This window comes from Atractosteus spatula, chromosome 3 (genome assembly GCF_055471065.1).
Source record: "Atractosteus spatula isolate fAtrSpa1 chromosome 3, fAtrSpa1.hap1, whole genome shotgun sequence".
Taxonomy (NCBI): domain Eukaryota; kingdom Metazoa; phylum Chordata; class Actinopteri; order Semionotiformes; family Lepisosteidae; genus Atractosteus; species Atractosteus spatula.
The window spans coordinates 76,675,680-76,702,009 of record NC_142708.1 but is presented as its reverse complement, the minus strand read 5'-3'; the positions used below and the strand labels follow the sequence as shown (position 1 = coordinate 76,702,009).

The following is a 26,330-nucleotide window of genomic DNA, read 5'->3' as shown; positions in this document are numbered from 1 at the left end:
AATCCCGAGCAGCACCTGGCACATGTCTAAAGGCAAACCGCCCTCCTGCGCGAGCTGCTCGAGAGCAGGACCGGCCGCTCCCGAGGAGAGCTCGCGGGCGGCCGTGATCATGAGCACGGGTGGCTCCTGCTCCTGCCAGATCCCCGCACGGCGCGGCTTCTTCTCGGGCTGAAGCATCCGGGCTGCGCACAACAGTTCCTATGTGTTGTGTGTTCAATGTGAAAGAGTTTCTCCTGCCTTAGAGCGAAGCGGAGCGCCCGGGGCGCGGAGGCGCTTGAAGAGCCGCTGGAGCGCGCCCGAGCTCGGACCCGAGCGGGCTGAGCGGGACCTCGGAGCACGACGATCCCGACACAGGGGGAGGAGGAACCGAGCCGGTACCGCTCTGTGTCAGCGAGGTAAGAGCTCCGGCAGCCACCGCGCGGCTTTTCAGTTCAGGGTTTGAGATAATTCAGGTTTCTGTAAGGAAGTGTAAATTCTCGAGCAGGATCGGGCTGTGTGTAGCTCTGTGCTCTGGAAGAAGCGGGCAGCTCTGTCTGAGCATTACCGCCGATCGCCTGCTTGAGCTCCTGGTGCTTCCCTGCGCAGGTCCAGCCCTGGTGCGGCGGGTCCGATGGCGCTTCGCGGCCCCTGAGCCGATGGGAGCCATGCTGCCGAACGAGACGTGCGAGAACACCACGAGGATCCACGCGGACGGGAACCCGGCGGTCAGCACCATCATGTTCCTCGCCGGCGTGGGGGGCAACGTCATGGCGCTGGCCATCCTGGGCGTCCACAGGAAGGAGCAGCGGAGCAAGTCCTCCGTGTTCTGCATCCTGGTGACGGGGCTGGCCGCCACGGACCTGCTGGGCACCTGCGTGCTCAGCCCCATCGTCTTCGTCTCCTACGCCCGCAACGCCTCGCTCCTGGGGCTGGTGGGCGGCCCCTGGCTGTGCGACCTCTTCGCCTTCGCCATGACCTTCTTCGGCCTGGCCTCCATGCTCATCCTGTTCGCCATGGCGGTGGAGCGCTGCCTGGCCATCAGCCACCCCTACTTCTACTCCAAGCACGTGGGCCGCGGGATCGCCAAGGCGCTGCTGCCGGCCGTCTACGCCGGCGCCTGCCTCTTCTGCTCGCTGCCCTTCCTCGGCTACGGCAAGCACAAGCAGTACTGCCCGGGCACCTGGTGCTTCATCGAGATGGAAGCCGGGGAGGGGGAGGGCGGCGCGGTGCTGGCCTTCTCCCTGTCCTACGCCGCGCTCATGGCCTTCCTCGTGCTGGCCGTCTTCCTGTGCAACGGCTCCGTCATCGTCAGCCTGTGCCGGATGTACAGGGCCCAGCGCTTCCGCCGGGGCTCGGTGGTCTCCTCCGGCCGCAAGAGGAAGAGCTGGCTGGGCCACGGGGAGGAGGAGGTGGAGCACCTGGTGCTGCTGGCCTGCATGACCCTGATATTCGTCATCTGCTCGCTGCCCCTCACCGTGAGTCACTCCTTTACTTACAGTCCTGCTGGTGGCGCCGTGGTTCATTTCCAGAAAGGCAGTAGGCACGGGTTCGTGTTTTGTGGACTCGCTGCGGTCACTGTCTGTGTGATCACTGTCCGTGCTGTGGTCACTGTCTGTGTGATCACTGTCTGTGCTGCAGTCACTGTCCGTGCTGTGGTCACTGTCTGTGCTGCGGTCACTGTCCGTGCTGCGGTCACTGTCCGTGCTGTGGTCACTGTCCGTGTGGTCACTGTCCGTGCTGCGGTCACTGTCTGTGTGGTCACTGTCCGTGCTGTGGTCACTGTCCGTGTGGTCACTGTCCATGCTGCGGTCACTGTCCGTCACTTGTCCACCTGTGCTGAAAGGCGAAGGGGAGTCTGGTGACAGTTTGCTCCACATGCTGCGGACTGGTTATCTTGTCTGGTTCCTGGTGCTTCTGTTTACTAATGGGTTAAACAGGCGTGAGCCTACATCCGTTTCCAATTGTTCTCCTCTTATCGGCTGAATGATTCTACTGTTTGAAAGAGATGGCAACTCAGTGCCAGTGCTGCGGAGTTCAGAGGAGAACAAGCAGGGTTATTTCTCTCTGTGCCGTCTGTACTGGCATGCTCTGTGCAAAACAGACATCGATACTGTGAGGAAGGGTACTTTGTGCGGCTCAGTGCTGTGATTCTTGCTCACAAAAGCCAAGTGTAAGAGGTTTCCCAAGAGTCTTTTTCACTGAAGTATGTCCTAGTCGGCTCAGGGGAGCTCATCATCAGAGACACCCCTGCCTCAGCCAGCCAGGAACACCCCTGGAAGAGGTTCGCGAACTCGTCCAGTTAGTCACGCGTGACTCCATGCTGCTCTGCAGCCTCGGGGAAAAACCCGCTCGCGCTCGAAAACAGCTGTGCAGAGCGCACCCAGCCACAGACAGGAGCCCTTGAGAACAGCCGAGCTTCGAACAGCATTTCTCACAATGGACTCAAAGATGTCCTGTTGTGGCTTCCTAATTAGACTCACTCCGCATAAAAAACATCTACAGTACACAGTAGGTGTACCTGTCCTCCAGGACTGCGCAGTCTGGCATTAATCCCATCACATCTCTCTGAGCGGCGTCGCATCCCAGCATCACACATCAGCGCGCAGTAACACTACACCGCTTGTACTGTCCTGCGGCTGCGGGTAACTCTCACACAGGTGTGTAGAATTACTGAGAAAAAGATGAAAAGGCAGTGTATCTGGGAACTTCTGGGAGTGTTCCACTAATGTAAGTTTTCAAAACTGATTTTGAGAAATTCCTTTCTTGAATTCTCAAAGCTTACTCCTACCCTCTGTGGTGAGCAAAGACTTATTTAGGGACGACCTTTTGTGCTAATTCCATTTTCTCCCACGTTAAGATGCGCCCAGAGACAGTGGAAAGACCCCAACTAAGCTCTGGGACAGAGGAAAACTTTTGCGTCTTATTTTTCAAGCACAGCACTGCAAATGCACAGGCAGAAGCCCTGATCCGACCCCACTGGGCAGTCCGGTACTGAGGGTGCTTGTGTGAACCCCCTCACCCGCGCCAGGGTGTCCAGTCCTGGTCCTGGAGGGCAGGTGTGTCTGTGGGTCTTTATTCCAGTTCAGCTGTTAGTGAGTTGAATCAGCCAGACAAACTGGACCAAGATAAGATTCTCCCAGCTCTTCAGTGCTTCTTCACATTTAGAACATTTTGTACAATTCTTGTCACCACATTGGAGAAAATGTGTTGCTGCTCTAAATGAGTCCAGACAAGAGCAGATACATTCCAGGACTTGCGAATACAAGGTGAAGGAACAGCACCTTTGTAGTCTTGAACGGAGACTACGAGGGGAACTGATACAAGTATTCACAATCCTCAGACACGGACAAGGTGTCTTTAGAGTGAGCAGTGGAACACGAACCAGAGGACACCAGTGCGAGCTGTATGAAAGTGCACTTAAAACTGAGACCAGGAGGCACTTCTTTACGTAAAGGGTTGCGATAGTATGGAACAATATACCATACAGCGGTCATGTGTAGGCAAAGGTCCGAACGGGACAGGCTTTGATTCTGGTGCTGTGCAATGTCAAAGTTTACTTTCCATTTCTTCTGTTTTCCATTACACAAAGGCAAAGACCAAGGCTGATTTAAAAGCTGAGGTCCTGTGGCTCAGCTGCAGTGTTTATATTCAATGCATTCCAGAGCAGTGTGCAGAGTCTGCAGCCTGGATAGCTACCTGGTGAAGTGGTCAACCTCAAAGCACAATCAGACTGCCAGCACTCTGTGACCCACTGTGGTATTGAAGGCATTAGGCTGACTGGAGACCTAACTGAATGTATTAGAGCTGGAGAACATTAACGCTAGCTGACAAGCTGATATACAGCTCACATTTATCTCCTTCCCATACAGCCTTTTAAACACAGGGCTTCAGTGGTGAGGTCTTCTGGTTCTGAGTGCATTAGAAGAGGCTGCTGCCTGTGGCGTCTATCTTTCTGAGCGAGTGCTGTACAGGACTCATTGCTCTGGAGTTGGCTGTCTGTCAGATCCACACCCTTGTCAACTCTGAAGGCAGCCGTGTTCTGCACCCCAAACGCGCCCCTCAACATCTGAGTCTGAGAACAGGTTTTGTTCAAAAGATAAAAGGTTTTGAAATAAATTTTCCTGAAATAATACCCCCCAAAGGACGAAACACTGATTTATAAAGATTCCAAGGCCAGACAAACAAAAGTGTCATTAATCTGAAAAATCACACGGGAATACTCAACCCTCCCTAACACTTCCCAGTCCAGAGTCCACACTGGATCAAATACCGTTATCAGGAACATGAGTCATTTAACAAGATTTGCATGACCTATTGAATTTTAATCTCTTGATAACTACTTTTGTAACAAAGAAAATACAGAGGCTTTCTACCGGCAGGGCATTACACAGTAAAGTTGTCTTTTAGCGCTAATGAACGGCAGGGCTGAAACTGAGAGCAAGCAGTCCTGCAGCGAGTGATGAGACACAGAGGAGCTGCGGTCAGTCCTCTGCAGCCCAAGAAGCTGGTGATGCTGAGGGACGGACTCTGTGGTCACTGACTACGCAGAGAAACACAGGTTCCTGCCTGGGTCACAGGACCGTGCAAAACGACACCCTGCTGTCTGCTACGCAGTGCCCGAAGCGGAATTCAAACTAATAGAGAAGCAAACCAGTTCCATGTCACCTGCTTCTGATTAAAATGGCCTGAAGGCGGGTGATTTAGATTACGCCTGCTTTGCTGTTTTTTTCATTCTAATCACTGTTGCAAAGGGACCAATCTTGTCTCAGACTTGGCAAATGATTTATCAAGAGTCGGTATAGAAAAGGCTGAAAAATCAATTCTGCCACTAAAGTCTCATTTGAACTCTGGGTGGCAGAAGGCTGGTATTGTTGAACAGGCAATGACTACATGTCAGTAGATGAAATTCAACCATCCAGTGAATGTGGATGCTTCGCTGTAAATGAGAGCAGACAACAGGCCTTTCTACTGAAGACAGAGCCACTACATGTGAAAGACTGATCACAGCCCTGTAGGCGGTGGCCTCAAGCTCAGCTTTCCAGCAACATTTCCACCTTCTCCTCCAGGCCAGGCAGCTCTCAGGTCCTCGCCTGGCACAGCGGCACTTAGGGTGCCGTCAGGATGGGGGTGTCCAGGTGTGAAATTGCGTCAATGCCAGCTGTGCAGAACTGGCAAGCTAGTCAAGGGAGCCCAGGAGGCGTCACACTTACAGGCTAAGGAGAGAGAATAAAGATGAGTCTGAGACACGACAACAGAGTCACACTCCTGCGGTGCCACGTGTGAGACACAGTACCGCACCTTCGAGGGGAAACAGCAGGCATGCCACACTAACAGGAAAAACAGCACCACCTCTCAGACAACAGTGAATCAGACTGACAGATCTGCAGTGTGCACTCTACTACCGTGCAGTGTATGTCCAGTGCATCTCAGAGTCATGGAAAGACAAGGAAGGAATGTAAGAGGGAATTCTGGGAAAAGGCCAATGTTTTCATGCACATCTTACTCACTGTTATAACAAGGAACAGCTATGCTGTTGCCAGGTCAACTTTTTGACTCTAGAGATCAAATAAAAATGAACTATTGTATTTTTCATGGGAAAAAAGGGCATTTACATAAAGTTAAAAAAAATAGTTTAGTGCATACTGCAGTAAATGATTGATCCATCTGGCTTTAGAAGGTCAGTGTCCTACAGCTGATCTTACAAAACATCGAACACCTTATCAAACTCTTAGGGCACCTAAGGAAGCAACAGCTGCTGCTCCTCCCTGCTGCCTGCGTCTGGGTCTCTCTGGTCCCGTCTCGCTGCTCTGCAGAGTCAGGCTCTAGCCAGACTCGCCAGCGGCACGCTTCCTGCTGGACGGCTTTTCCACTCGGCTGCTCAGGTTCTCACTCTTCCTCGGAAGCAATCATGGGTTTCCAAGGGTAGAAATAAATTCATCACTTTCCTTCAGTCTGAAAGGTTTGAGGGATCATTTAGGCAAAGTTTCACGACCACATCCTGACACAGTACAGTGGTGTGGGTGGGCTGTGCTTTCCTCTCTGTGGCTTGCCCAGAGGTGTGTGTGAAGCCCCAGCCTGCCCCCTGCCTGGGGGCTACATTGCCACCTCATATCCTTCCCTGGTGCTGTTCCTTTCAGTGAGAGTCTCTGCAAAGACACAGAGCTGCTTTCTTGAATGTTGCACTGATAAAAACAGCACCAAGAGTCTTAATTTCACTTCTGTTTTATGGAACAAAACATTAAATAGAGAAATCTAGTTTGAAAAGATGTTGCAACCTTGAGGGAGAATCCCAAGTACAGTTGGCAGGGAAACAGACAGAAGAAAGGTATCAAATCTGTTACATTCTGGAATTCGCAATGGGTTGAGCCTGTTTTGACTGCGACACCTCTCTTTTGGCAGTTTAGAGTCATCAGGAAGTTTGTACAATTTCTAAAAAACGGAATGTAATTTTGTATTCTGCACTGTCATGGCTGACTGGGGATCACACACCCTTTAAGAGTGTAATGTGGTAAAAGTAGAGTAAGGACAGTGAGGTGTGCTGAAGTAGAGTTCAAACAGTGGGAGCCCATGATGAAGTGAAAGTAAACGTGCTCCACGAGCTTGGTAAAATCATGAGCCTCTTGCGAAAATAGGCACCAGTTTTTATTCCGGTCATGTCACGGGAGTCAACTTGAGCGCAGAGCCCAGACAAGGGTACGACAGCAGCCTTTCACTCGCACCCAGCACCCACTGGCCTAAAGTTCAGAGTGCTACCTGCTCTTCTACACTGCTCAGTACCATTAATTTACCACGGTAAATTCTCACAGAAGCATCAGTTTCTGGTGGATTTCTATACTGCTCTTTACAGCTCTCCGTTCCGCACGGTCTCCGACATGAGATTATTAATGATCGTGCTGTAAACTCTGGAGCTCAGAAACACGTTTACCCCGGATGTGGTGCAAACCACGCCCACAGCCAACATCCCAACCGGTTTTCAAGCCAATTCTGGCTGCTGGGAAATTGGCTGCTGAAACGTCACAAGGCTAAAGTAAACAACCGTTTTTTTCCTTCTTTTTCCTCAATACCTCTTTGCATTAACTTTCACTGCGCCAGTGCAAACAGCAAGGCCCTTTATCAGTGAGGCCTGTGCTTTACTATTAGGCAATGGAAAATATGGATTTTTCTTAAAGTCAAATCCATTTGTCCAGCTAATGACAGAGGAGGGATCGATAACGGTGCCAATCTGACAGGGCTGCTAAGACACGGGAGTGGTGATGCGCATTCTGACAGGACTAGGCTCTAGCAAACTGGGGTGCCCCATCGGGAGGCCTCATGCACACCCTGGAGGTATGGGAGCCTCTCAGTGGGGTGACTGCTGAAAGGTGGGCAGCACACCCACTAGTGCTTAAGGTTGCCAATATCAAACAAGAAGGGTAGTCACTGGTGAAACAGACAGTCTGACACCTGTATTTAACGCCAGGTAGACTTCGCCTGTCTGCAGCAAAGAGTGAAGAAAAGAACTAAAGAGGACCATGCCGCTGGCATCTGGAAAAGCCTGGCTCAACCTGGCTCAGAGCAATTCAATCACTTTACTGCCAGCTATGAACATAATTTGCATTATAAGCTGTACAAGACTCCGTAGTACTGTTCTAATTAGGATCTAATTATAGAAATCCATCAGCCGATGATTTCACAATGGGAAAACTGCAGAATTACTCTGTGAATTACGGTGCCCGGCGGTATCTATTAGGGTACTTGCCTGCAGCACGGCCACCCTGGAGCCTGAGATCATCTCTGCTCTTCACTGCACCCATATGTCTGCAGTATAAATGAAGGAAGTTGTTACTTAAACAGAAACTGTATTTTATCTGAAATCAGTTAATTCTTAATGTTTTCATGCAAAACATGCTTCTGTCTCACCTACAAATTGGATGTTCATAATCCTCTGTCTGATCTGCAAGGTATGACCTTCAAGAGCATTCTTATTCATCTTAGTAATGCAAAGGCTCTAACATCAGTGTTCAAGGGTCGTGACCTGTCTGTTGTTTTGGCTTTTCCTGGGTTTGTGTGGCTCAGCAGTAATAATTATTCTAACATGTGGGATTCCAGATGTGTTTCCTCTTCCTTTCCTACACACTCCAGCTCTCTCCCAGCTTTCCACTCTTGAGCACTGTTGATCTAAAAGTGTTTTTTGTTTTGTCTCTCTCAAAAAATTAAGTCCCGTGGAAGGAAAATGTTATTGATTTTTTTTGTGCTAGGAGGAAACACTTTACTGAACTTGAGCAAAAGCGAAATTGCATCCTGCATGGCTACATTTTCAAATGGTTTTAATGAGAGAACAGTTCAGACACACCACACACAAATATCAGTTTCATTAAAAGCAGTTTCACTCCTGGCTCATGTAACTTCATAATGAAATCTTCTGCTCGGACAGACTGTGGGAGGACACATCCATGGCTCCAGAGAGCTACATACCAAGCACTGCAGGGATACAACCTCTCCCTGCAGTGGGGTCCCAAGACCAGGCAGAGAAAGGGGTTAATTGCCTGGTGACAGTTTAAGTAGTGCTAATGGCAGTGGTGGCTGTTGTAAAAGCATGACAACTCAGAGAAAAGAACAGCAGCTGGGAGGGGACAATATCCAGACTGGAATTCAAGTGGCACAGTACTGTACCCTTGTTAAAATAGTGCCAGCTTTCAGTTCTCCCACATCGCACCTCTGCCTGTGATCTAGATATTGGCTCCCTTCCTAACACTAGCTGGTGTCTGAGGTGTCAGTGCCTTGTCTGTTGTGTGGCCTGTGAAGTTCCGCATTGTGGGTCTCTGTGCATTGTGATACAGTAGCAGCTGTCTGCAGTCTGCAGGGCTGCTGCCTTCAGGTTGAAACGCACTCAATGTTATGTGCTTTTTGAAAAGCTATTAAGTCACAAAAAAAGACTATATTGACTAATTTCAAGTCCAAGAGGTATACCAAGTACTGCAACAACTGCAGTGATGTAACATGCTGTGCTGTGTTTACAAAGGCATGGATGGAATTAGATCATAGACAGCAAGAGAAAAAGAGAGAAACAAATCATGTGACTGGCCATCTTAAATCTGGTACACTATATCCCCAAGATTTGATGCAATAGGTGCACATTTCCCATACCTTGATCTGATTGACCTGTGTTGGTTTCTTAAGGCAAGATCGTGGCATTAGCAATCTTGTCAGTCAAAACGACCTGCATCTTGTATACCAGGTATTCCTTCATTTGACCTCACAGTTTCATAGAAGAAGAAAAGTTCAATTGTTTTATCAAATCCAAGATTAAAGTACATGACCAATCATCACAAACATGGAATAACATCATAATTTATATCACAAACATGGAATAACAAGGTCCACTATGTTTCCAACCTCTGCTAGGTATGGATTCAGAGAACAACAACTTTGAGAGTTCCTCACATTCTGTGAAAAAGGCAGTATGGTGGCAAAACCATGTGACCTGCCGCTGTGACCTTCACTCTGACAGCTTCCCACGGGATCCTGCTCTCCTGCCACATTTCATGAGTGTTTGTCTGGGGTTTGGGATTTTATCAGCATGTCAAAATTCCTGCCAAAAAATATTAATCTGAATAAAAACTGTAACTCAAATGCTCAATAACTATGACTTCATTGCTGGCCCCCTAACAAATGCACAGGACTCCACTGCAGCTCTCAGCAGGGTTAACTCTGCTGGGATGTTTCCATCAGCACCGAAGCCTAGCTGTGTCAGAGGGAGACAGGGAGGATATAGGGCACAGGAGGACCCCTAACCCTGCCCGACTGCGTCGCTCTGCAGTGAGCAGAGGACGGCTTTCACTGCCTGCTGTGAGAAAGCTCAGTGGTCACAATGGCAAAGCAACAGAAGCAAGTACTGTACGTATGGCAATTTTCCAAATGGCAAATAACCAGCTGTTGGAAAACCTCAATTTAATCCTCAGAAGGAAAACTTTCAAGCCTAAAAAAGTCCTGAAAAAAAACTATGCTGACCTTTACAGATGAGTTGCCATATATGCAGTTGTTCTGTGTGTTTCTGGATTCTCGAAATCCCAAAAATCGATTCTCCCCTGATCCTCCTCTGCTCATTGCTGTGCTGTGAAAACACCTTGCTTCCGTCAGGTTTGATTTGTTTTTATAACATTGAATTTGTGGAAGGATCTGGAATTGCGTTGAACAGCCGTGGCCTAGAGCAGCTTCATGACCTTCAGTTTACTCTTCAAAACACACCCAAACATTCTTGGAAAAGAATGCCTCCTGATCAAGAAAAAGACATCCTTGTTTCCAGAGAACACATCCCTGCCTTTCTGCCCCGATCTTTTTGATTCCTGAAAGCAGGCTGCTGGATTTATGTCTCGATGCCTGGGCGAGGGTGACGTCGGTAAGGGCCTCAGTTTGCTTAGAACCTCAGAATGGTCACCTCCTGTGGGAGGACTGTCCAGCCGCAGCCCCCCAGGCCCCGAGCTGCTCCCCGATCCCTGGGGCCTCTCCTAGCTGCGGGCAGGCAGAAGATATGGACAGCCAGGGTCATGAACCACCAGAACGAAGGCGCTGCCCTGGGAATTGTCCCTGTGTGCCTCTGCTCAGGGCACATTCACACCGATATTTTTACACTGATTCTGCCTGCACATGCACAAGCTCTACTTGTCCCACCAGTGCCTTCTGGAGATTTGATCCCCATACTGCCTCTCCCTGCTCACCACCCTGCTACGGATCTGCATCAGGATAGGACAGATGCCTGATCCCTGGGGGCCCAGACGTCCAGCAGTCAGCCCATCATGATGCACCTGCTGTCCTGCTGTCCAGATAAGGTCCTTCTAGACCTCTGATGACAGGACTGTGGCAGGGCGCAAGCAGCACATTTCAATGGAGAATAAAATTCAGAAAAAACAGAGAAATTTAGGAGAAATCTATTAATAAATGAAAAAATGTACGACGGAATCCAGAGCCTGGGTCACCCTAAGTATGTTTAAATACAAATACCAAAATAGTCACAATCTCATCACTAAGTTGACAGTGATACATAATCGTATGGACTGCTGGGGCCAAGCCAGCTGGTGATGAATATGTTGGAAAAAAAAAAGATTTTCGCTTTGGAATTGATGATGTTTCCTGCAAGAATGGTTTTGCAGCTGCTGGAAAAGCCACAGGGCTTTGGGAGGAAGGGGAGGGATGGGTGGAGTCGTCGGGCCACCTGTCTGGGAAGAGAGAGTCCGTGTCCGACTGCTGCGGTGAAGACCGATCATAGCGGTATCTAGGAGGGATGGACTTCTCCGTCAAGCAGGCAAAGCAGAGACACAGATTAGAAAAAATAAAAAAATAGAAGTTTCTGGGAAAAAATACCTAAATGGGAATCTTTTGAGAAGCTTTTGAGTGTTGTTGAAAGTGCTCCCACCATGTGTTTACAGCTGTGTGAACAATGCCATTAGAATGCAGCACTAATGCAGCATGGAGCTAATGAATCACATCATCGTCCAGCCTCAGAGTCCTGGAGAGCTCGTGTGACCAGGCCCAACGATCTGCTCCATGTGCTCACAGCTCTTCAGCCCCAAATCTTCCTCCTGTGATTCCACCCCGGGCCCTTGTCTGTTTCATTGCGGGCTCTAAGGGCACTGTTTGAGGCGACACTATCGAGACACACTTAACGGTTTAGAGGGCTTGAACTAAACCCCCACCACCCCAGTCCTCTAAGTTCAGGATAAAGATGTTCAATTACTTCATTTTTATCTGTATGAAATCTCCTCAGGATTTCAACTGGTTCATTTTAAAATTTGAGAAGATTTTAAATCTGCAGATATGTATTTTAATGATCTGGGTGCTTCTATGCTATGCAGTACACTATTGCTTTATGTATCGTGTATTGGCTAGCGGCTGCGTTAGATGCAATTTCTCTTTGTCATAAGGTAGCCTATCAATCAGAAAAGAACAGGAGTCGTCGGGAAGAACTTTTTATTTGTGCTCAGGGGTAATTCAGGTTTCGGCAGGGTTAATGTTTTATGGGGAAACACTGAAGAAGTTTTTGGTCAAAGCATGGTCAGGCCACATGTTTGAACCTGAAAGGAATAATGACTCCCACGCAGAGTTTTAGTTTTGTTCTTTGGTCATGGGGATATACTGATGTCAGTGTCGTTTGTACAAAGCTTCCCATACATCACAGGCAATTTTGTAAAGTCTTATAAACAGTGTACATCTTGGCAATAAGACCAATAGCAAGTATTAATATGAAAGAAAATACAACTCATAAGCTGGGTTTCATTCAAAAAGTTCCCTTCAAATCACAACAATAAACATCAATAACAAGTTTGGAGATGAAGGGATAAATGCCTGTGATCAGGTTTCATGTGCTGTTTCATTTGGTAAACACATGTTCAGTTTTCTGTGGACTGCAGCATTATGGAAGTTTGTCTGAGTGTCACAGACAATTACCAGACAATTACAGCAGCAAAACACTAGAGCAGCACACCATTCAAGAGGCATTAGTGGCCTGAGGTTTAACCAGAGATCCATTTTCCAGACTTTTATGGGAAATCAATACACAGTATTGGATCAGAGAGAGGCTGTAAAGGACATGACGACACACCAGGTCCTCCGACTTAAAACCATAGTGTGTTCCAGAGCACGGAGTGTTCAGAGCCTGGATCTCCCTCCAGAGCAATCCAGCCCTCATGCTTCATCTTTAAAGCTAGCTATGGTATAGTTAACTCATAGTAAGCGGTCAGAAATAACGATATTTTTGGAACTGAATTAGAAGGGAGTTAAAATTCACACAATCAATGAACTGTGTACAAATTCAGTACATTTTCTTCCAGTGTTTGTCTTGCGCCAAGCAGCTGATATCATCTGCTGTCACCTCCTTACCTGGTCCTCACATTCTTTTGCAATTTTCCCCTCTAGCTGCTCTTTAGAAATCCCTGCTTGCTGTTCCAGCTACAGTTACCAATCGCAGCCTGTATCTAAATGATTCCTCATGGTGGAAAGGGAAGAAAGTGAGCTGGGGTGGAAAACAGTGCTGCACAAACCTCAGAGCACCATTTCTTCAAAGCACTTTGCTTCCTATCTTCACTTCATCGACCTTCACTTGGAGAGGGGGGTCAGCTCGTAGGGTGAACACAATAAAGGAGAACCAAAGGAAAACAGATCTAGACACGATGTCGACGAGTGCACACTGGAAATGGGATGACATAAGAAAGACCCAGGAGACAGAAAATACTGTGTTCAGCCCAATTTTCCTCCAAGAGTGTTTCTTCCGAGAGTAAAGTTGACTGTTGATCCATTTCTCCAGTATTTTCTCATGCCACTCTGTTATACATCTCTTATTAATTTCAAACAAAGAATAGAAGCATGAATCTGCTTCTGTATCAGGGCTCTGCACAGTGCACAGTTCATATTATAATCTAATTAGGGATTAAGAGACAGCATATGCTGATGCTCGTGCATTGACCTTTTCTTACAAAGTATCAAGTTCACTGCATCTTCCTGGATGCCATGTGGCATTTAAGATTTTTTTCTCTTAGAGATGGGAGCTGTGCAGACAAAGGAGGAAAATCTTTAAGTTTAAGTTTAAAGGATTAACATTTGCACACATTTTACAAATGAAGAAAGAACTTATAAAAACGTGTTTTCTCTATTCTGTGTGATATTTCTGCTGAGTGTTTTAGTGTCTGCATGCTCTCTATACTCACTGTAATGGAGGACACCACAGTGACAAATGGATTTAAGCTAGTTTTAAAGAAGAAAACTGGAATCCAAAAGTTATTATTCTGATAATATAATATTTACAGAAAACTTCAATTCAGAGGAATGTCTGAAAAAACTTGGCAATGTACTCTTGTAGGCATGAATCTTTTAAATCAATACAGAAGGAATTGCTTCACTGTTACAGGTTTTACATCAGTCCTGCTAAGCGCCGTTTCCCAGCTTCTCTTGCACCAGGCAAGCACAGATGGAAAGACATCAGTTCCTCAGAGAGTGAAATTCCTAGTCTGTGCCTCCAGAACACTAATTTCTCCTTATTACCCTTTGCCGATATTTTACAAAAAACACTTTCAATCCCATTTCTGATCTGTCTGGCAGACTGCACTCTTACAGTAGTAACTTTTTCAGGCAGCAGTCGGATGTACAGTAAACTCTGCAAAGTGGAAATAAGTAATGCTCCAAATTGTGAAGAATACAGCAGAAATGTGTTTGCTTGCTTTTTTGTTCTGGTCTCTGTTGCCTTGAAGCACACAATCACTTGGTTCTTTTTCAGAAAATATTAACACCAGACTTCACTCTGCCAGAGAAGAAAACAGGTCTTTGCCTAGCAGCGATGTCAGGCTCCGGCTACCCCAGTGGCCCCTGCAGGGTGAAAGTCACTGTTAGCAGACAGACAGCAGGGTAAACACATCTCTCCCGGGGAGGAGCCATGCTCTCTCTGCCAGGCAGGGTGCAAGTGTGGGAGGTCTGCAGGCGCCTGGCCCGTCTCAGCCTGACACTCTTCTCCCCACGCAGCTCTCCCCCTGAAGCTCTCCCTGTGCAGTGAGCTGCCTGGCCTCACACCTGGCAATCTTTCTGGCTTCAGAGGACAGACTGGGGAGGACACAGCACAGATGGGCTGGGGTCCACTGATCCAGAATCCTGTTTGGACATTTGGACACATGTGATCTCTGCCTACAGCAGAGGACTCAGACTCGGGTCCTGGAGTGCCGAGGGTCTTCTAGTGTCTTTCTAGTCTAATATAGAAAAACAATGAGGTTGATTGTTTAAGACAATAACACCTCTATGAAAGGAGCAGTGATGGCAGGGTCCATCCGCAGCACAGCACGCAGGAGACCAGAGGAGCTGAGCACTACCTAATAAAAGTCATTCAGTTAATTAATACATTTCTCAATTAGCAATTCAGTCCTCCCAGCCAGCATTGAATCAATTAATCAATTAATCAACTTAGCATCGTGAGAATTCAGGTGCCTATTTTTAGAATTACAGGTTAGTGCCACCCTTGGTTCCCACACTGAAATCTCTACTGTAACAGTTCAGCTTTCTTCACAGAAACAGTATTCTCAATTCCAACTGATCAGCCTGGCTGGAAGGCTCATAAAGAAAACTGCACAGGAACGCTAACATCAGTCAAAGTCAGCATGAGAAGCACACCGCAGTGTTTATCCAGCAATCAGTGCTCTTAAAAAGGCTGGCATGAGAACGCTCTTTGGCCAAAAATCCTGGCGGAGGCTGGTTTCACCAAAGCAGCTGCTGATAAACTGAAACAACATGGAGACCAAGTTTTGGGAAATGAAAACGCAATGAAAATATGTTCTTGCTTTCGTCTCCATGCTGTTTGCTTGAGGCTGCTTGCTGGGACATGCGTTTCGGTTGTTGTGTGACGTTGTGTGTAATGCAACACCTGGAATCTAAAAGGTACTGTACATGCTTAAGAAGTGACAGTGAAAAAATTCAGCGTCCCAGAGCTCCCGTCTGGGGCAGAGCCTCTCGCCTCTCTCAGTTGCGCTCTGTTCTATTGTAAACAATGAAGGAACTGCAGTCCAGAGGCGTGCGAGAGTTCAGACTGAACGTGCTGACTCAGCTCAATGAATACAGTGCACCTGTCATGTGGAATCATTCTGTTTCCTCACATCATCGTCCAGTCTCAGAGTCCCAGAGCTCGTGTGACCAGCCCCAGCGATCTGCTCTTCAGCCCCAAATCTTCCTCCTGTGATTCCACCCCGGGCCCTTGTCTGTTTCATTGCGGGCTCTAAGGGCACTGTTTGAGGCGACACTATCGAGACACACTTAACGGTTTAGAGGGCTTGAACTAAACCCCCACCACCCCAGTCCTCTAAGTTCAGGATAAAGATGTTCAATTACTTCATTTTTATCTGTATGAAATCTCCTCAGGATTTCAACTGGATCATTTTAAAATTTGAGAAGATTTTAAATCTGCAGATATGTATTTTAATGATCTGGGTGCTTCTATGCTATGCAGTACACTATTGCTTTATGTATCGTGTATTGGCTAGCGGCTGCGTTAGATGGTTCTGTACCTCTGCGTCCCTGTAACCACAAGGTGCTGAGGGGCTGTATGAACATGCTCCTTCACCCCTTGTGAAGGAAGGCCTGCACCGCAGGAGCAGCACGAACAATACTTCACACTGAATGACTGAACTAGGCAGCACTTCTGACAATGCACACGGTGCACATACTGTACAGTACTGGAGACAATTACCTCCACAACCTGATGACAACATCAGGTTGAACACAAGGAAGGAAGGGAAAGCGAAGGGCCAGTTTGTTGCTTGTGAACAATGAGCCACAACACACCGCTTACAGAGGCAGTGCTCTCCATTGCTATATTAGGGGGCAGTTCTCTGTTGATGCACTCTTTGGATGACACTGTGCTGCAGATATCAGGCTTGGGTGTTACTAAAGAAAGAGAAAAAGTGTTATATAAAAAGATTGCTATCAATTCCTGGCCATAGCTGTAGGACTTCATCCAGCCCTGAAAAGTAACTCATGCCAAGGCAGAGCATGGCAGAGCGTGGCAGAGCATGGCAAAGTGTAGCAGCCACATTGCACCAGCAGACATGTCAATGTAAAGACCTGCTGCCAGCTCAGCCATGAAACCAAAGCTGGTGCATTTAGGTTTAGGATGAGTCATACTGAGTGCCTGTAACATCGCAACAAGCCGCTGTAAGCAGACCCTCTTCAGGCTTCTTCAGCAAGCAGCTAGCTCTCTTACCCCAAGTTGTGTCGGTTCCGTTTTCCCTTGACCACAGCAGGGCGGGTGTGATGCTGTTCCAGCAATCCCGCAGACGTCTTCGTTACAGAGGAGTATCTATCAGCGTGCACGCAAAAGGCTCGAGCAGACACAAGAGATAAAGCTCACCAGGGCACCAAAGTTCACTTGGAGTTTGTTTCTGCATACAGCCAACACAGCCTTTAATTGAAACTGATAATTAGCTTTTATCTGTTTTTTTATCTCTGCTCTGCGAGCCAGCAGTAACCCTACGTGCACATCAGGGCTCTAACAAGACGATTTGCAGAGAGGGGGTGTTTGTGACAAAAATTAGTTACTGGTGGAAGAAACAGAAACTGCTGAATGCCAGTGGGTCCCACCGCTGCGGCAGTTACCCCTGAGTGCCAGTAGAGGGCACTGTGGCTCAGGGAGTGCGTCTGTCTCTTGGGTGAGGGATTCGTCAGCTGTGACCCCCAGTCTGCACTGTCTGGGCCCTGCTTTGGCGTCTGGAAGTGGAATTAGTTCTTCTGCTCTTTCCCGCCTCTGGACCCTCCTGGAAGCCATTTTCCACTCTGCAAGCCAGTGAAACCCCTTGCGTGTCTTCCCCATGCCGGATGCCTGCGTGTCTGGGAGCCTGGATGCCAGAGCGCTAATAGAGCACAGCGCAGCCCACGTATGGAGGCTTTCTCACCAAGCACAGCACTTTCCAAGCCGAAGAGACGTTTTGTTAAAAAAAATGTGCTGGTGAGAAGTATCTCTTCTCAACCCTGAACTCTACCCCATTTTATCTTCTTTCAAATAAACCCTCTTTTGAATTTCAATTTCACTTAGTTTGGAATTTTCCGCTATGCTTTCATGCACTGAAAGTGCCCTGGAGGAAGAGGACATAAATAATTTCTACCTGGAAGTGCACTGACATCCGATACCCTGGCTTCCTTAATGAAGTGGCTGGATGAGATAATTGGCTCAGTTAGCTACAGTACTAATTGCCAAACGGGTTACATGGGTGGAATGGCTAATGTGGAACCATCATTACGTTCTAATACACGTGTAGCAGTGAGTGTGAGATGTGAACTCTGGAGTTTTCCAGCTGTAGCTTCAGTCAAGGGTTTATGAGACAGGGCTGTTGCAGTTCGGGAAAGGCCTGTACACAGTAACTCCAGCAAGTGCCGTCCACCACCTGCATGTGTCCTGCCAATCCTCAGTTCGAAGCCAAAGAGCTGAGCGCAGTAGTTGGTCTCGGTGGAGCCCAACCCTGAGAAAAGCACGAGGGTGGCACAGTACCGGTCCTCCTGCACGTCCACACGGGAGGCTGCACGAGCTGCGTGGGTGAACACATCAAGATCAGGCAGTGTGACTAAAACAGCCTGTCTGCAAGCCCAGATCAGGCACGCCTGAGAGACCACAGGAAACAAGTTCATTATCCAAGCAGCGTTTTCCCATAACTTTCAAGCAGTGATTTGTAAAAAAATCAAGCACAACACAGAAAATGCTCTTTTGGATTTGGTTGATTAAAACTAGATAGAGATATAGATCCTGTGTGTCTGTGTATTAAGAAAAACAACTGCCTAGGAACAGAAAAACCTGGAGGTTTTACCCATGAATTTTTTTCAAATCACTGAAATTAAAGTCACCCTGGATAAGGGCGCTTGCAAAGCAAATAAAAAATAATGAAAACAACAATTCAATCAATGCACAGTGCACTGGATAAACATAGAGTAAAAACACCTCTACACATACCAAAGCTGTTCTCGTGGTGCCACTGCTATTCCTGTAGTGCAGATCTGTAGGGCCTCAGCTCTGCTATTGTTCTAGGAGTCGCCGGGCAGTTACGGACAACAAAGGTGATGCGTTTACCAGCTGCTCAGCGGGACACCAGTCCCTCTGTGAGCTACGCACTCCTCCGCTAGCCTGCCAGGGGCTCTCTGTCCCCCTTCCCACCCCCGGGCAACAGCTTCTGATTATTGTCACCGCTAGAAATCCTCAATCTAAACAATTTTCATCCTATATCTAACTAGCCTGCTTTTTGTGAAAAATTCAGAACATGCTGTTGCAATACAATTTAACAATCACCTCATTGCAAATAAGCTCTTTGAACCCTTCCAGTCTGGTTTCAATTGATTACACAGCATAGAAACTACCCTGGTTAAAGTTACTAATGATCTTCTTATGGCAGCTGATTCTTCTATTCTAATTCTCCTAGACCTCAGTGCTGCGTTTGACACTGTTAATCACTCTTTCCTCTTGATACTCTGTGTGTGGAGTTTCTGACACCACTCTTAAGTGGTTCAACCCCTATCTTACTTATTGCCAGGGGTTTTGTTCTGAAGTTGGGTCTAGTACGTCTGGTGTTCCTCAGGGCTCAATTCTAGGCCCCCTACTATTCAGCTTGGTAACATATTAAAATCACCTGCTCTGAATGATCATTTCTATGCTGATGATACTCAAATCTATATTCATACTAAACCTGACACTGAAGTAGCTGTTACTGCACTCTCAAATTGCATCTCTAATTTAGAAACCGAGCTGACTCAATATTTATTTCACTTAAACTGCGTAAAGACTGAAGTCATGCTACTCGGTACCTCCATCAACTCAGTAAAGCCAATGCCTATCTGTGGAAAATTTAGAGAATGTTGAAGGAAGGAATTTTGGGGTCGTATACTGTAGGATATAGCATATGTGCAGAACATTGTAAAAACATTACCTTTCCATCTCAAAAATATTGCCAGTCTACGTCCAGTCTCTGACTGTAGCATAAACATTGGTCATCACTTTTGTCTTATCTAGAAGTAATTACTGCAACGCCCTGCTTGCTGGGATAACTACTGTAAATCTTAATGAACTGCACTTCTAACTGCTTGTCTTTCTTACTTTGTAACTTGATGTCCTTATAAATGTTTTTTACACCTACTGTAAAGCACTTTGACCCTAACTTTGAATATAAAATGCTTTACTTTGCTGTATAAAATAATGTTTCATTCCTGAGCCAAAGGTCACGTCAATGTGACGAGACACAGTATCGCTTGGCTTCACGCACACTGCAGGCCAGGCCAATCAACTAATATAATGTGCAATCACTGTTCTTTGGTAGAATTGTTCTTTCATGCCCCAGTGTTTTGATCTTCAGCGAGATCAGGTGATTAAAAACTCAGTTCTTAAACTGGTAGCCACATGTGCCAAACCCTGTGTGTGCTATTCTTCTAGCATTCACAGCATGCTGTTTTATAGGGATGAACAATGAATCTAAACATATTTGATCAGTCATTTAGTAACCTGTACATTCCCTATACCATAGAAATGTATGTATGCAACATTGTGTAAATAACAAGAAATAAACTATATTTGCTCAGAATGAAGTACAGAAATCCTAGGCTTCCTGAAACCCGGAGTGTTAACTAAGTAGTGAGTAGTGAGCTGACTGTGTCAGTGACCACAGCCCCACAGCCCACAGCCTGCTGAAGCAGGGCACTGTTCCATGACTTCACTGGGGAAGCTCTGGACTGACCACAAGATGAAACTCATCTGTGTTGCTTTTGCTGTGGTTGAAACATAAAATGACTAAAACCAGAGGGAGACATTTGCCTCCTTACTGTGGAAAATCAGCTTCCGTTTTTGCTTAATTCCCACACCATCCCTAATTAGAGTTTGTTTTGAAATTTGACGCTGATACGTATACACAGAGATGAAGCCCCAATGAGCTCACCAACTCAAATGAAGAGTTGAAAGGGTGAAATCTTGAAAGATCAGACCTCCGGCATAAATTATTTCTGTAGAAATAATTTCTCACTGTGCAAGCCTGTGGCCAATCCTGGCGTCTGCATTCCTGACAGGGGTTCCCAACAGAGAGCACCAAGCATGCAAGTGAGGCTGGAAATGGTACGAGAGGGAAAGATAAGATCACTTTTTTAACCATATACAATTTCTTGCATTGGGAATTTGTCTTTTCACAGACCCCAGCTTGCTCTCCGTGAGACACACAGGCAGGGAGAGAAGCTTGGGGTCAGAGCACAGGGTCAGCTATTTATACAGTGCCCCTGGAGCAGTTGAGGTTAAGGGCCTTACTCAGTGGCCCAGTAGAGTAGGATTTCTCTGGCAGGTGTGGGATTTGAACCGGTAACCTTCCAGCCACAGGCGCAGATCCTGAGCCACAGAGCCACCGCTCCACTCAGATAGAGTGTGGGGGGGTGCAGGTAGAAGAGCTCTTCAGTGGGCTTTGCTGAGCTCACAGGCGCAGGGCCGTCAGTGAAAGTCCCACCTGCCTGGGCTGTGGCTAGAAGTGTCACAGGGGAGTTAATGAGATTGTGAGATGTGGCTTCCTGAGAGATGGAAAGTGCTTGTCTGCCGACTGCAATGCCAGGGGAGAAGTTGCACCTCACAGCTGTGCTGATAGGATCTGTCAGAAACAAAGTGTTTCTTCAAAGGACTCAAGAAAAAAAAAGTAATAACAGGATTTCAGGTCCTGGTAGATTTACCAATAATGGCCCGATGGTTATTTTTAGATCATTATATGTATTTTCTTGCTGAAATAAAGAGGTGAGCTATACTGAACAAAGACAGAGGAACTCACAGTTCCTCTGCCTTACCTGTACCAAAATACAATAAACTATCTATTATATATACTACATGAAAACACTATATACACTCCAGCCTGACCAATGATTGACAAGGTTGCAAATCTCCACAAATGAAGCTTTATCCATTAGTCACCAAAACAAGACTGAGGAGTAGGATGCAATTGGGAACAGGCAGGCGTTTCACTTTTTTATTTTAAGCTCTTCTAGCAAAGGATTAAACTATCAAGTCTGAGTGGTGAGTGAGGTCTTGAATGTGATTGGAAGAACTTGTGTGCCTTTGAAAGTCAGCACCAGTCTCATTGCAGGAACTGGAATATATCAGCACACTGTCAGGGGTTGGACCTTACATGTGTGGGGACTCATCAACATTGTGCGTTCTTTCCTTGTGGCTCTGTACTGGACGTCTCTGCTCCCATTGGACATTTGTAAAGGAAATCATTTTAAAAGAACATTTTAAAAGAGCATAAACAAGTCTAATTGCTTAGGAAGAGGTATCATAAGGAGGCAGGTTTGTCCAGGCCTTTTATCCAATAATGGGTAAAATGGCTTTTTTCCTAATGAACACACTGTGAAAGTTTGAGCTGCTCACTCACTGCGTGGGCTTGACCCTATTACATCAGCTTCCTGTGTATCTATTATCATTAGCTACTGCAGCAGCAAATATCTTTTTACTGTCTCTGCCTGTTGCCTTTTCAGAGGAGGCCAACTTGCAGCAATGTGCATTACCCAGACACATTGCACTTGTGGACTTCTGCTACGGTACACAGTATTGTTGCAGAAATACCACGTTTGCACTATGTGCCATTGTTTCTCTGGGCTTGGTGTCATACCTAACCACGTCTCTTCATGCATCAATGTGCCTTTCCCATTAAATGGAGTTTTTAATGAAAGTTCGGGAGGAATGAAGGCAGCCGTGCTTATTCGACACAGCTGCTGCAATTCTCACTAATCCTGACGTAAGCAACCGGTCTCCATAAATATCAAACGTCACCCTCTCCTCTTCCTCGTTTGTTTTCTGCATCCCTCCTCCACCCTCTCTCTACCTTTGCAGCTACCCCATTGGTCGCATGGGGGTCCTATCCTCCCCGTCCAACGGCCGGGAGGTTGGCCCTCAGCCAAGCGGGTTCAGCCAAATCTCCACATCCCAATAAACGATTCTAATTTCTCCCAAGCTTTCGGCTGCTGTCATTCCTCGTGAAATATTATAGTACACATGGAACCATGAGCTGTAACCAGGGAAGTTTGGAAACCAGGGAGAACAGAATTAGGAATTTAATTTTTCCATCCGCTGAGTAAATGCGTTTCTGACAGCCTGTCTAATGAAGCTGCGTTACTGGGCTGCACTGCTAATCCTTGCATCCATTATCAGAAAGTTGCTTATCCTGGCAACGGCTAAGGCAAGCTGGAGCTCATCCTGGAAGCACAGAGTGCGAGGATATGACTGCTCTCTCCTGGGAGGGGTGCCAGTACATCGCCAGGTCCAGGAAAAAGGGCAAAAAAGTACATCCAATCCAAACCCACTCTGGGAGGTGTGGAGCACCTGAAGCACCAGCACAATCCCATAATAACCCAAGGAAAACATGCAAACTCCAACACAGGACCCTGGGGCGGGGAGGCGGCGGCACTGATCACCACTTCCTGTCTTCGATGCACTGGAACAAACAGTGTGCTTCTTCCTTGTGTCTCTGCCTGAGACTGGATTCTTGAGAGTCTAAGCAAGACTTGCACTGCACAGCAGTCAGAGCCAGACTCTCAGCCCCCTTGTGAGCGAGCGCAGACTGACTAGGGTGAGGAGTCATGAAAGAGACCCAACTAAGGCACGAGGATTTGCAGATACAGTACGAGATGGCCAGCACAGGTACAAAGAATCTGTCATTTAACTTCCAGGCGTTCTTATACTACCTGTGTAGGCAATGTTTTTATAGATTGTACTTACTGTACAATTTAGTTTCTCTTCGACTTATTTCAAGAAAGCCAAGCCCGAAACATCATTTCACCTCATTCTTCCAAAGATTTCCCCAGGAAATCAGATTTGGAGCCCTCTACTCCCACTGCTGTTCTGTGTTTAGTGTCAGGTCAACTCATACTCTAGAGAATACACCTCTGCAGACTGACCTTCATTCCCTGGACAAGATTTGAAGTTTCAATTTCCATTTTAAAAGCAATGATCATTTGGATCATGTAAACACTTTGGGATTTTTGTTTTCTTTCTTGTGTTGACACATCTGCACGGTCTGACTCATGCACCCAACCCCGTTTAGATGGAGAGGCCTGACTCCTGCGGACTTTTGCTTTCTGTTAACAATTAAGCATTGCCCCAGGAGTCAGGCTGATGCCTGATAAATTTAGCCAAGCAGCAATTCTAGCAATCTGTTTTGCTTTGTTTATTTGAAAATAAAAACATTGTTTAAAACCTTCAGGAAGTCTGAATAGGCAGTAAGCCATCTGAAATTTATATATCCAGCTCAAATAAAGAAAGAATAATTGCACATCATCCACTTGTGTCACACAGTAGTATTCCTATATTAACACAATAAATATGAAGATCCTTTCTAAGTGCTTTCCCGCTGTTGGAAAACAATTCCTTTTTTCTCTTGAGAGGAAACATGCTTGGTTTTCTCTTAGTCGAATGATATTAGCAAGTATCTGCAGCGCTGTTGACAAACAGTGTCCTCAGAGGCTGAATTCCACCAGAAATGTTCTTTAAAAGTTTTGGCTTTCATGTAAACTTGCCCTGTCTGCCACACTTTCTCTTTAGCTGCTGACACAGATTCCACCTGCAGAGCGTAACCCTGGTGTGTGATCCACACATGCACCTGGCCCTCAGCCAGCCCCAGCACGAGCGGGGCCCGGACCGCCGGCACCACTGCCAGGCCACAGCCCACACGGTCTCCCTGTCTCCCTCCTCGAGTTCCACGTGCTTTGCTGGCGTGTACCTGTCCCAGCCACACACCCACTCCAGGATGCTCCTGGTATCCGGGCGGCTGGCCAGAGTGCTCCGCCTCAGCTCTCCGGTGGGATTCCTGTCCCTCGGATTACCACAACGGAAAATCCCGAACAGAAAATTCCCAACACAAGCTGGCACAGCTCCAGCCCTCCCACAGAGTCCTCCTATGTGCCACCAGTCGGCGTCTCAGCCAGCACCGGGCCGGTACACCTCCTCAGAGAGCAGGTTCGTTCTGGTGTGGCGTTTTGCTCTCGACTGTTCAAACTGTGAATATTGTGAAGATCCGTGCGGAGCGGAGCTGCACGGCCTGCTCACACGGTCATCGGCGGCTGTCCTGCACCACAGTGTCATTGAAACCAGGAGCCATAGCTTCACAGCCCTAGACAGAGCTCTCTGGGTCGTGTGAAAGGGCAGGCACCCAGCAGGTGCATCTCGGAGGGCAGTGCTCACGTCCCTTGGTTCAGCGGGTGCAATCCTGCCACACTGGCGAGACAACATGAAGCTTTTATACCCAATGGGTTGCAGGGGTGTGGAACAAGCGATCTATCTGTGTTGTTGATGCTGATACCTTGGCTTTTTTCCAAGAAACTGCTGAATGAGATCTTCAGATCTATTAAATACATCGTTCTCGTGTAACCGGCTATTTATGAAAGAAATACTTTTTCACCTGAACACTATTTTCACCTGAACACCAGGCCTTAGGCAAACACTGGGCAAAAATGTTAATATGTTAACAGCAAGATGTTAACATCTGCTTACTTATTCTGAAGCTCAACATGGCTCTGCATTTAAAATGGGTACATTTCACAGTGATAGAGCTGTGTTGTTAAAGACTTATTTTACAAGCCTGACTTGTACCTATTTCCAAGTCTCTACACATTGAGGAACTTGAGCTCAGCTGTAAACCTGCTGGGCTGTTGATCTCCAGGACCAGGAGTGACAGCTGTAAGATCAAATCTTGATGAAGAGCTACTCTAGAACAGAAACCTGATCTGTGATTGAGTCCTGGAACTTTCTCTTCAAAGGGTTCCAAAATTAATCCAGTAATACTTTGGGATAGATGTTGATCCACAAGAATCACACAAAGGCCCTTGATATCTTTGGATTCTGGAAGCTGCACCTGTCCTGCATTCAAGCATTGCTGTAGCCAGCAAACGCGCCAGACAGCGACACCAGCTATGATAAGATGACAGACGGACAAACCTCTGATTAGAGTGGAAAGCGATAGGCTGAACCTCCAGTGACTGATGAGGAGCAGAGAGGTGTAAACTGGAACTTAGATGTCTTCATGATGGCATATTTAAAACTTCCTAATACCTACACACTCACAAGCAGATCTTAGAAAACTGTAGGTACTTTTGGGGTTAGTCATTTCACCACACTGACAGACTTGGCTGATGCCTCATGCACTTACAGTTTGAATGAAACGAAAGCTGAGCTCATGGTACAGAAGTAGAAGAGAGCAGAGGGGATTGGGAAAGTATGATACACACCAGTGCGTCACACAACCTGTTGTAAGCCTGCTGGAAAACTGGAAAGACGTTGAGTAGATATACAGTATCATGGTACCATGACCTAGTATGATATGATATGAAGAAGGATATTTAGGGCCTTCTGCAGCAGATGGGAGCTGTCTTTCCTGCGGGCAGGAGCACGGGGGGAGCTGCAGCCTCTCCCCTCTGCACTGGAGCAGCACCCAGGCCGGCTGCCAGCGCTGATATTGACGACAGGCTGGCCTGACAAAATATTTGCAGACCTTAATTGCAGCACAAAGGAAATCCCATAGGCGTATGTAATCGACACTCTGAGAGCTGCACTTCTATTAGAATTGTCATGGAGGAAATACATGTTTACTTGTTCCTTTTTCTCTGCTCATTTAAGAACAAAACAGGGCAGCAGAGTCTGAAGTCTCAGGATTACTGTGTAAACAGTCAATATGTCAGAGCAGGTTACTACACAGACTAATGTACCACTGAAATGATATTATAGCCATAGAAAGGGTTCAAAGAAGAGCAATGGGAGTGAGTCCCAGTCTCATGAGACTGTTGTACACAGACAGGATGAGGGATATACATTTCTTCAGGTTAGAATAAAGGATATTTAGAAAAGGTTTGATCCAGGT

General features: G+C 46.9%; 1 protein-coding gene across 1 annotated transcript in view; it reads left to right on the top strand.

The window, feature by feature from the left end:
• Positions 1 to 635: 635 nt before the first annotated feature.
• The window catches only part of ptgir (prostaglandin I2 receptor), a 29,450-nt gene continuing 3,755 nt past the window's right edge, over positions 636 to 26,330 (top strand). Inside the window, exon 1 of the mRNA XM_088912286.1 lies at positions 636 to 1,454. Coding sequence (XP_088768412.1) covers positions 636 to 1,454 — 819 coding nt within the window. The remainder of the gene's footprint in view (positions 1,455 to 26,330) is intronic.